A 12,260-nucleotide genomic window follows, 5' to 3' on the forward strand; every position below is an offset into this window, starting at 1 on the left:
AATAATATCTATAAAAATTGTATTAACTTACTAAATTTATCAGTTTTCTATTAACTCACAGAAATAAAAGTTAATAAAATCATTGGGTTCCTTCAGGCATGCAAACTGGAACTGGTGAAACTCAATGCTTCTAAATTTTTGCTATGAAATTCAACAACATCTTTTCACATCAATAAATATCCAAAGGAGACTAATTCAAAAATTTCAATGTTTATTTACACTTTGCATATCTCAAAAAGTTTGAAAAAAAAAAAAAAGAAGTTTCAAAAGGAAGTTAGCAAATTCTCATAGATCTGCTTGTTTCTAGCACTTGGGGGAGATGGAGTCTTGGAGTTTTTGGAGTCTTGTAGTTCTTAGAGACTGGAATCCTGATGGCAGAACTTCAAATGTTCTCATCACTTGCCAAGGAAGTGCCATACTTGATCTGTGTTTAAAAATGGGGGAAGCAGGGTGTTAGGGAAAGGGTAGAGAGGGAGGGGGGGGAGAAAAGGAGGATAAGACAAATTTAATTTAGACCTTTCGGAAAGATTTAGGCAGATAAAAACAATCAGAACTTAGTATGACACATTTCTATATTTAAAGCCACTCACCTTTAAACTCTCATCCTAAGTTCTCTCATTTGGCTAAGGCCTTATATTCTAGAGCCTTCCCACTTTATTTCCTACATCTTACTGGGTCACTTTAGTCTTTATTGAATAGTACTGAAGCTAGTGTCCTAGCTACGGCATGAAAGGTCTAGGAGAACACTGTACTGTACAATCTGACTGTCTGTCAAATACCCAAAATGGGATAGTATTGCAAAGAAACAATCTGTTAGTTTCCCATATAAGGAATATAGTTTGCTTTCCCACGAAATCATGTCTATACATTTGCTCCTTTCTAAACATCTTACAACTCGATTCTTAGTAAATAGTTCTCATTTTTCCTCCAAACTTGCAAGTTGAATATTCTTCTAAAGTTTCATATTAAAACAAAAAGGCAAAAAAGCCTTGCAATATTTTAAAAGGCAAATGATACATGCACATGCTTGTATTTTGAAATTTTTACTACAGAACATTTTTACTTGTTTCTCAAAACAGCTTCAAATAATGGTAATTTTAAAAAATGCTATTTTTACTCCTACTATAAATTTTGATTTTAAGATCTTTAGTTAAAATGAGTGATTCATTAAAATGATGATAGATAATAAATAAAGTCTCCCAAAAGCAGACATTTGGAGGCTTAAAATTTATCAGAACTAGCTGGAACCTCAGTACTTCACCAACAGTCACTGCACAATCAAACTACTTTCTAGCCTAAAAGTAATAAACGTGTTCCTTATTTTCTGAAATTAGGAAATAATTGATTTCATCTGAAAATTTTAATGACTAAAAAAGTATTTTACTTAGTTTACATAATTTTTAAATTAATCTATTGTATTTTGGGGGGTCTCCACTACTGTAAATGAATAAATTTACATATCTAGCTCCTCAAGAACCAGCATATACCATACCTTCTTCGTTACTTCCTTTATTCAGTGAAAATGACACCTGAAGATAAGAACAGAGTCTCTGTTATAACGAACATTTAGATGTGGAAACTATATCCAGAATGTTTTTTTTTTAACATGAAATTATAGAACGAAGTGAATACTCCTCTTTGCCTTTTATTGTTATTGCCTGTTCTTTCAGATAAACAAACCACAGACTTAAGAGTCAAATAAGAAAAAAAAAGCATTCTTGAAAAAATTTCTGTCATTAACCCATGGGAACTACTGAGAATGTGAAGAGAGGAGAGGGGTTTTCTTTCAGTTGCTTCTTTGGCTGAGGCCTTGAGAACAAAAATCCAAAACACACATTCATAGATACATGCACACACGTGTACGTAGGTACACACACAAAGAGATACATTATATAATGTATTTAGCTGTCTTCTAAGTGTTTAAATTAATTTTTCTATTTTGATGACTGGGCCAAGATTCCTAGAACAGACATAACCTGTGGCAGACAAGATTGAAAAGTTTTTCTGAGATATAAGATTTTTTCCTAATTAAGAATAATACATTTTTAAAGGTTTAAAAAAAAAATTTAAAGAGAGATCCATTCTCCACAGAGAAGAATGCGCAAAGCCCAAGGATAACCAGAATAAGCATCTATGTAACCAACACCCAAGTCGAGAAATGGAACATGCCAGGCACTTCCCCAATCATAACCTCTTCGCCCTGAGGTATAACCACCACCCTGATTTTATAACACACTTTTCAGATTTCAAATTTCTAATTCTCTGAATTTGCTCAGCCTTAGTAGGAAAAATCTGCCTCTGATATTTGAGGTCTGGGGCAAATGTACAAATGGAGACCCATATATCGTACACCTGAGTATTTAAAGGTTATAAATCAAGCTAACAAAGTGACTATAAAAACTGTTGCATCCTACTATCTTGATAAATATACCTTTGCACTGACTTGGAAGCTCTCGTTTAGCATTCTGGACACCTTAGAGACTGCCTGAACATAGCAGAGTAAGGAAAAGAGGCACATGGCCTTCATCCCACCCCGCTTCTGCTACCCCAGCCTCCATTCTGTGTTGAGGGCCTCACCTGCACAAGGGTAGCTCACACATCTAGGCACCCCCTGCCTCCTAACAGCCGCCCACAGGCCCCTGTAGAAGAAGTAATGGTGAGCAGAGTCCACACAGTCATGAGCGTACACTTGGGGAGATGCCCATGCAGGCCCTGGAAACAGGCTTGCAGCTATCTGGGTAAGGAATTCCAGGGACTTGAGTAACTAAAAGGTGGTCTAGAATGGGGGCTTGGGCTCCCGGTGAATGCACAACTTTGGTCCCTCGGTCTTGCCCTGTGAGGAGGGACGTGCTTGGATGAGGGCCAAAGCAGGACCCTCTAAAAAGAAGGACCCAAAGCAGGGCCCTCCTTAGGTCTACGGACAGTCCTGAAGAACAACTCAGCAGGAAAATATAAATTTCAGCAATATTAAAAGATCCTCTATGACAGTTAATGTGCCAACTTGGAGGTTGGTTTTGGTTGAGATTAACTTTTAAATTGATGAAGTCTGGGTAAAGTAGATTGCCCTCCATAATGTGAGTGGGCCCCATTCAATCAGCTGAAGGCCTGAACAGAACAAAAAGACCAGCCTCCCCAAGCATGAGGGAATTCTCCAGCAGACTGCCTTTGGACTTCATCTGAATCCCTGGCTTTCCTGGGTCTCCAGCCGGCCATCCCCTTCTGTGGATTTTGGAATCACCAAGCCTTAACAATCTCTTCATATGTATCTCCTATTGATTGTTTCTCTGAAAAATGCTGGCTAATACATTCCCCTGAATCATAAATGGGTTAATGTTATTTTTCCTTCTACTCTTTGAGAAAAAGGTTAATCAAATATGCTTTGTTTTATTTTCTATCATACAAAATGATGATATAACAATGTAAATAAAGAAGACCTCTGTACAAATTTTATGTGAAACATCCTTGAGATTTTTCCAAGTACTTCAAAAAAAAAAAAAATGAAAGAAAATTCTATTCAGCTTCCTAGCACAGAGAAAATGCTTAACCATGGTTGGTTTTGAGGATGGCAGAAATTAAATAATTCTGGGTGTGAAAGTAACACTACAACACAAAAATTGAGATTAGGCCTTTGGGATTTGATGGCTCTGTTTTTCTAAGTAGACTATAAAACAGAATAACTTGCTTATTCTTTGAAATTCTTATGCTCTTTAACTTGTGCAGGACGCCTATTACAGAGTTTGTTGGAAAGGTAGCTGTTTAGATTTCCTGCTTAAAATCAGCAGCTGCTTCTTGCTGGAGCTGTCAAACATTTCAGGGGAAGAAAATGTATGATATATGAAATAGAATAATCGAGCAGCTTCTCAATAACCTAAAAAGCATTACAGAAAAGAAATGGACAAACTACTCCAGCTAAAACATTTATCATTACCTTTTATTTTAAAAATAATTCCCAGAATGTTTTATTTCTTTATTCCTAAAATATACTTCTTGGTTGGCAGAATATATTCAGACTGTACAAAGCCTCATATAAAAGAAAACAAACATCACAGGTAAATCTAACAGAGATAAAATAACTATGAAAGTCTGGAAGTTTGTTTTTGTTTTTTACATTTTTCCATATTAACATATGTCAAAAGAGACCAACATTTAAATTTGAAAACAACAATGGGTTCATGATACACATCAGCTATTTAACTCTTCACCTACTGTCAATGACTTCCTGATTCTTAAACATTACACTTGCTTACAGAAAATGTAAGAACAAAGAAACGCACAGAGCAGCATTTTAAAGTGACCTAATCCCAACCCTCACTCTCAGAAGTCACCATCATTACAGTTTCCTTGTAAGAAACAAAAGGATTTTCAGTTACTTACTTCTCCTAATTTCTCAGTAGGGGATGAATGTGGGCACCCTCTACTCATCTAAGATAAATTCTCCAGGAAACTGTATTACTTTATACACTCATTCTAAAAATGCTATCTCCTCTCCTCTCCCACTCCAAAAATACTTCTCATGAATATTCATATCTTTAATTTCTTTCAAACAAAGGTAGTGTTCTTATTACCAAAGTATTCCTCTTCTATCAACCAAAGAAGGCTTACTCTTTTCTGTCCCTACTCATGTATAAACTGTATTTTAAATGAATATGAACTATTAAACAACTGTTTTGTACTCATTCTGATAACCCCACCAGGCCCCTATAAGCATTTTCACCTGCAGGTTACATTTGTTCAAATTAATTAACAAACATGACACAGTCAACCAACATAAAAGTTTGCTTTACTACATGATATGAGGATTGATGTTCTTTTACTTCATTATAAGGATTCAAAATTAAAGAGAAAAAAGTTCCTGATTTTCCATTCAGGTGCAGTAGGGTTTTAGTTGAATTAAATTACCTTGGGTATTCTCTCCCTACATTATGTTTCCATGGTTCATAAGGCAGTTACTCTATATTCATTTTTTTTTCTTCTTCCAGTTTTACTGAGATATAATTGACATACAGCACTGTATAAGTTTAAGGTGTACAGCATAATGATTTAACTTACATCATGAAATGATGACCACAATATGTTTAGTGAACAGCCATCATCTCATATAGATACAAAATTAAAGAAACACAAAACAATTTTTCCTTGTGATGAGCACTCAGGCTTTACTCTCTTAACTCTCACGTGTAACATACAGTGGCATGAATGCTATTTATCCTACTCTACCGTGTATCTCTAGCAGTTACTTATCTTATGACTGGGAGTTTGCACCTTTTGACTGCCTTCATTCAATTCTTCCTCCCCCCACCCACCACTCTGGTAACAGCAAATCTGATCTCTTTTTCTGAGTGTGTTTGTTTGTTGCAGTATAAATGACCTACCACACTATGTTAGCTCCTGGTGCACAGTATAGTGATTCGTTATTTCTATGCATTACAAAATAATCACCATGATTAATCTAGTTACCATCTGTCACCAAAGATTTTACAGTATTATTGACTACATTCCCCTTGCTGTACACTTCATCCCCATGATTCATCTATTTTGTAACTGGAAGTTTGTACCTCTTAATCTCCCTCATCCTATATTCATTTTATTTTCACATTTCTTTTCTGATTTCTGCTTTATAAATCAACAAAACTTGACCAATTCTTAGTTATCCATAAACAAAATGTAAGAGTATTTTTAAAAAAATATTTATTTATTTATTTGGCTGCGCCGGGTCTTCGTTGCGTCACGTGGGATCTAGTTCCCCGACCAGGGATCGAACCCCGCCCCCTGCTCTGGGAGTGCGGAGTCTTAACCACTGGACCACTAGGGAAGTCCTAGTAGCTGAAAAAAATTATTTTACTTTCATCTCCTTTGTCCATCTTTGAGTGGTAATGCAGTGAAGCTTTTAAGAGGAAAGAAAGGGAAAGCAAGAGGGAGATATACTAGAATCAGATCCTGATTTATCAAGAAAATACATTATTTAAATTTTTTAATAGTAAACTGCCACAAAGATGTTCATTTTCAGAGTCACAAATAAAACAAATCTGTATGGCATAAATATTGTAGCATGACCTCATTAGAAAAATCACATCCACAGAAAGGTTCCACTCTAAAGGGAAACACAGTCCTCTTTGATGGAGATGTAAAGTGAGTGCCCACAGAGGGAAGGGTCTCTTGCCTAGGCAGTCCAAGAGGTCCAAGCAACCCTGGTAATAAGAGGGCATCCCAGCCAGAGTGATTTCAGAACTTAGTTTTGAGTTGGCTTGATTTCAAAAACCAGAAGCCAAGGATTGTCATCTTGTTCTGAGATGTGCAAGGAAACTGTTGTTGTTGTCATCAATAGCTTTAAGCAGAGGTGAAGTACATGCCCAAAGGAAATGATCTGAGAAGCATGCTGTTAAAAGTCCTATCCAACAACTATAATGAACTGAAACATTATTCTTCTGGTCATTACTTTTCATATTTGAAACTATTTAAAAATATTCATTAGTTGGTAGTTTCCCATTAGAGCACAGAACCCCAAAGTGTGCACTTCTAAACTAGCTGCTTTATTGATTATCTTTGTTGTGGGCCTCTAATTTAAACTGTTAATATGGCTTTGGTGTGAATTTTTTTAAGTGCTATTGCTTTTAAGCGATAACAATGCCTCAGACTCACATCAGACGCTTTTGATGATGGATTCACCTAAAGTCCTTCGCCTGGTTATGTAAACGCCAACATGCGTTTATGAGATTGCTGGTAAAGTTTAGGGATGAAAGAGGTGGCCACAGTATACACTGAAGTTAACTGTCCCCGTACGGAATAACCAACTGTTCAGGCACTATTTGTTGAAAACTTATTACTTTGAAAATCAGTTGTCCACATATATGTAGGTCTATTTCTGGATTTGTTTTAACTGATCTTTCTCTAGTTTTACACCATTACTATATTCTTTTGATTACTGTAGTTGTATAAAATGTCTGGAAATCAGGAAGGGTTGGTATTCCAACTTTGTTCTTTACACAGCTGTTGAGTCTATTCTAGGTCCTTAGTATTCACATACATGAGTTTGTTAATTTCTACAAAAAAGTGTATTACAATCTGATTGATAGTGCATTAAATCTATAGATCAATTTGAGAACTGACATCATAACAATATTGAGTCTTCCAATCCACGAACATGATACATCTTCCCATTTATTTAGTTCTCTGATATCTATGGGCAATGTTTTACAGTTTTCAGGGTACAGGTTCTTCACATTTTTTTTTCCAGATTTATTCCTAAGTGTCTCATATTTTTGAAGCAATTATAAATAATGTATTTATTTTTCGTTAATTTTTGTTCCTAATATATAAAAATACAATTGTTTATTGTATATTGAGCTTATATCTTGCAACCTTGCTAAAATCACTTATTCTAGTAGCTTTAGATTTTATGGAATATTTAATATAGATATTCATGCCATCTTCCTTTATAACCTGGATGCCTTTTCCTTCTTTTTAATGCCTTCCTGCACTGGCTAGAAGCTTCAGTACAATGCTTAATAAAAGCAGTGGGATCCAAGGTCTAGAGTTGTAGAGTTGTATTTACAGAAAGGTTTTTAAGTGCAAATTTAAGTTGTTTATGCCTATTTCTTCTTCAGTGAGTTTTGGTAGTTTATGTATTTCAAGGAATCTGCCCATTTCATCCAACTTGTGAAATTAACTGGTATACAGTTTTTTCACAATATTTCTCTATTGTTCTCCTAATAGCTCCTAAATCAGTAGTGATGCCACTTGTCTAATTCCTGACATTAAAGATTTGTCTTCTCTCTTTTCTTTCCTGAACATTCTGGCTAAAGGGTTTATCAGTTTTGCTGGTCTCGAAGAGTCAATTTTTGGTTTCATTAATTTTCTGTGTTGTTTTTCTGGGCATACAAATTCTCTTAATTATAAAATAGCAATACTTCAAATACACAGAAAATGAAGAGACCATTATAACAAATATCTACTCTCTAGATTTTTTTAGAGATAACATTGTTATTTCAGAAAAGTTACAACTGAAGTCTCTTTTTCTCCCGACTCATCAAAAATAAAGACCTTATTTATTTTTATTCCCTCTCAGAAGTAACTTCTCCTAACCACTATGCTGAAACTGGTGTTTATTGTTCTTATTTATGTTTCTAAAATGTGAGCAACGTATCTGTTTGTATTCATTAAAAATATATGGTGCTGCTTTGGGTGTTTTAAAATTTACTTCAACAATGCATACTATATCCTGCTGCAAATGCTTTTTTCACCCAACACTGCACTTTCAGGTTTTATCCATGTAGAGTCATATAGTTCTAATTCACATATTTTACCTGTGGTATAGTATTCCACTGCACAAATATACTACAGTTTATTTACCCAGTTTTCTATTGATAGACATTTGTCCAGTTTCCAACTTTCCCATGTCTGATCATAAAAACGTATGTATTAGTGTCTCTACAGAATGTACATCTAGAAAGGTAACTTCAGACTAGTGGGTTATAAGCATCTTCAACTATACTAGAAATCACTTAATTGCTCTTCAAGGTAGCTGTACTAATTTATACTCCCATAAAGCATATCAACAAGTACGAGTGGTCTCCCTTCTCCACTTGCTTAAAAACACTTGTAAAGGTTTGCCTATCTGATAACTATGAAATTGCACTATGTCTTAATTTGATTTCATTGATCACTAGGGAAACACAGCAGATTTTCACATGTTTACTAGCAATTTAAATATTCTCTCTTGTGAGTTGCCCATTCATACTTTTGCCCATTTTTTTTCCTACTGGTTATTTTTTTCTTGTTGATTTGAATAAGCTGTTAATCCTTTTGTCACTTATATGCAAGTATCTTCTCCCAATCAATGGCTTATCTTTTGACTTATTTTGTGGTATCTTTAATTGTTTACAGCTTGAAAAAAAACTTTAAATTTGTCAGTCTTTTCTAGGTTATTCCTGGCCCTTTAATATTCCATATACATTTTAGGATTATCTTACCAAGTTCAGTGAAAACCCTATTGAAATTCTGATTAAAAATAGATTGACTTCATTAATTAATACGGGAGAAATTGTCATTTTCATAATTAAGTATTCCTTTAAACTGTTGATAAGTCTATATGGGTTTTCTGTTTATTCTTGATTTGACATTGTAATTTATATTTTTTTTAAAATTGTCAATTCATTTTTGTTTAGAAAGGTATTACCAAAAGCAATTTAGAATATTCCTTTCTTTTATTTTTTTTGGCCACACTGCGTGGCATGTGGGATCTTAGTTCCTGAAAAGGGATCGAACCCATGCCCCCTGTCCCCCCTGTAGTGGAAGCATGGAGCCTTAACCACTGGACTACCAGGGAAGTCCCGAGTATTCCTTTCTGATTACTTATATATCTCCTGTGTCTGTAATAATGTCTTAATTTTAATTTTTGATATTTTTATTTATGGCTTCTCTATTTCACTGTCTTTTCTGTAATAAGTTTGTCTATATTATTAGCCTTAAAAGAAGAAAACCCAGCTTTTATTTTAATTGATCCTTTTCATTATCTCCTTGTTTTCCATTTCATTAAATATTTGCTCTACTCTTTATAATTTTCTTTCTTATAATGTAAAAAGATAGAAAAAAACAGAGTGCTTGTTGAGTTGAATGTTCAGCCTCTCAATTTTCTTTCTTCATTTCTGCTGTATACAGTTAATTTCTCTCAAAAACTATTTTTGCTGCATCATGCAAGTTTTGACATAGAGTGGTTTAGTTGTCATTCAATTTTAAATATTTTATAATTTTTCATAATTCATTTTTTTGAGGCATGACTTGAGAAGTATTTTTAGTTTCCAAACAACACAGATTTGGGGGCTTTTTCTTTTAATATTTTTATAACCGATTAGCAACTTTGTTATATTGTTGACAGAGAATGTGGTCTGCATCTCAACTCTTTGGTATTTTTTTCCAACTCTTTGTGGCCTAACATATACTCAATTTTTGGAAGTGTCCACATGTACTAGAAAAAACAATGTATTTTCTAATTATATATATTAGATAAAGCTTGAAACTTTTGTTCCCATCTTCTCAATATATTTTCCAAATAACACTTTATATACAGTAAAGGATCCTAAAACTAGCATCTTAAATCCCAGAATCAATTGTCATTAAATATCAACTGATATTAGAACTGAAAGGAAAACTACATGTATATGCACACATGCACACTCATGTATGCACACGCACACACAAACATACATTCCTTGTTCCCTATAAAGGCTCTGAACCTTGTTCCCTGAAATAAAGCTCCAACTTCTGGTCATACAGTCTTCAAAAATTGGGAGAGTCCTACCTTTTTGGCTATAAAAAAGACACATTATCCAAAAAACTGTAATTGGGTGGTCCTGTGGTTGAACTACCACTGAGTTACTCCTGTTGCTAGTGGCCACACACTGTAGCCTGGATGCCCAGAGTAACCAACTGCCTCTGTGGATCCCTAGTGTGTTCAGATCTAAGCAGCAAACCTTGTTTTTGACACAGCCATGCCTTTCATGATTGTATATAATTCAAACATCTGTATTTATAAACAAAATCCAATAACCTTTCTGACAATTTCAGTTCTCCTTATCCTCCTCAGATCAGCTAGCCTTCTTAAGATCTCTAACCTAAGTTTGACAAATTACTTCTGTAGATATTTTCTCTTTTGTTTCTAAAATGCATCCAAATAATAGTCATCAGGGTGTTGGCTTTTATTTTATTTTTCTTGGTTATGGTGACACTATTTTTCCTAATTTAATTGATTTGTACACATTGTTGGGTGACTACTTAATGATTTTGGGGGGAGGCCTCAATGCTACTACACTTAATTGTATTTTGATCAATATATGTTCACCAGTATATGCTTCCTGCAACAGTTCTCCTAATCCCTCAAGAGTTTAGTCCATTTCTTTTCTTTGTATACTTTAAAAGTATATGTTCACCAAAGCCAATTACTTGATCCTAAAATCTCACCTAATTAATGATCATTCTGAATATTCTGTGAATATACATCTAGAAAGTGAAAACTTGTATTACTATCTGGCCTTGTTTTAAGCATAACTTCAGGCTCATTTATTTATCTATTTTTTTATTTTTTCAAGATTTTTTTGATGTGGACCATTTTTAAAGGCTTTATTGAATTTGTTACAATGTTGCTTCTGTTTTATTTATTTTTTTGGTTTTTTTTGGCCACGAGGCATGTGTGATCTTAGCTCCCCGATCAGGGATCGAATCCACACCCACTGCACTGGAAGGCAAAGTCTTAACCACTGGAACACTAGGGAAGTCCCCAGACTCATTTAACATCTATACATCTGTCTTAAGATAATATTACCTAAGTTGATTAACTTGTTAGAATGAGCTCACTTATTCTAAGTCCACTAATAAACCTTGGGGTTATAACTTGTTTCCATACAGAAAACAAGGATTGATGTGGTCTGAATATGATCAAGTTTGATGGATGACTTTAATGTCTTAAGTTATTCTGAGCAAGCAAAGGACAAACAAAAGCTGACAGTACTTTGAAGTCAGTGCAACATTCAATATATAGCAAAATAGAGAGATCTGGGAATATATACCTAAGTAATGCTGATTCAAACATCTCAATGTTGTTCTGAAGAGATAAAATGCCAAGTCAAAATGCTCTGACTACAAAGAATTTCATTATTACAAGTTGATAAAATTTTCAGGAGAAATTGTTACCTAATCTGAGCTCCTGAATCACTAATGAGGCTGCTAATAGAGCAATTCTTTGACTTACAAATTTTTAATGGTGAAACCCCATATACAGTTAAGTTCCACTAGAGCTGATGACGAGGGACTGCTTTCTCTGCATTTTGATTTTCTACCATAGTTTTCTCAGTGAAAAATCAGTATAGCACCTTCTTCATTATTATGAAACACAACAAAGCTACCAAACCATGTAATTAAAGCTGGATGTTCATGTTTCTGAATTCTAATCTTGTTCCCCAAATCAAACTATCCAGACCATATCCATGTTCTCCAATTATTATCTTTTTCCAAGAGGACTTTTCCTACTAATATGCTAGGAAACAACTTTTTAAAAAAGATGTAAGATTGAAACTTTATTCTTACAGCTAATTTTAAGACAAGTGTCTATTATATCAATCATTTATAAAACCCAATCATAATAATTTGCCTCCATTTTCACCCCCAGATCCATGCATTTCTGATCTCATCTCCTTCTTTCTCCCTTAGACTCTTTCTACTCCACCAGCCACAGTGGCTCCTCGGTTATTTCTTGAACATGTCAGGTA

General features: G+C 34.5%; 1 protein-coding gene across 6 annotated transcripts in view; it reads right to left on the reverse strand.

The window, feature by feature from the left end:
• The window catches only part of PPA2 (inorganic pyrophosphatase 2), a 320,000-nt gene that overhangs the window by 234,620 nt on the left and 73,120 nt on the right, over positions 1–12,260 (reverse strand). For 5 of the 6 annotated variants that reach the window (XM_028492146.2, XM_055086154.1, XM_024119248.3 and 2 more), the window contains 2 exons: positions 1,493–1,529; positions 337–424 (listed from right to left, as the gene is read on the reverse strand). In XM_028492146.2, coding sequence (XP_028347947.1) covers positions 396–424; positions 1,493–1,529 — 66 coding nt within the window. In that variant the 3' untranslated portion in view covers positions 337–395. Of the gene's footprint in view, positions 1–336; positions 425–1,492; positions 1,530–12,260 lie in introns of those variants that run through there. The other variant, XM_055086153.1, reaches the window with a different exon arrangement.

Source organism: Physeter macrocephalus, chromosome 7 (genome assembly GCF_002837175.3).
Source record: "Physeter macrocephalus isolate SW-GA chromosome 7, ASM283717v5, whole genome shotgun sequence".
Lineage (NCBI taxonomy): Eukaryota > Metazoa > Chordata > Mammalia > Artiodactyla > Physeteridae > Physeter > Physeter macrocephalus.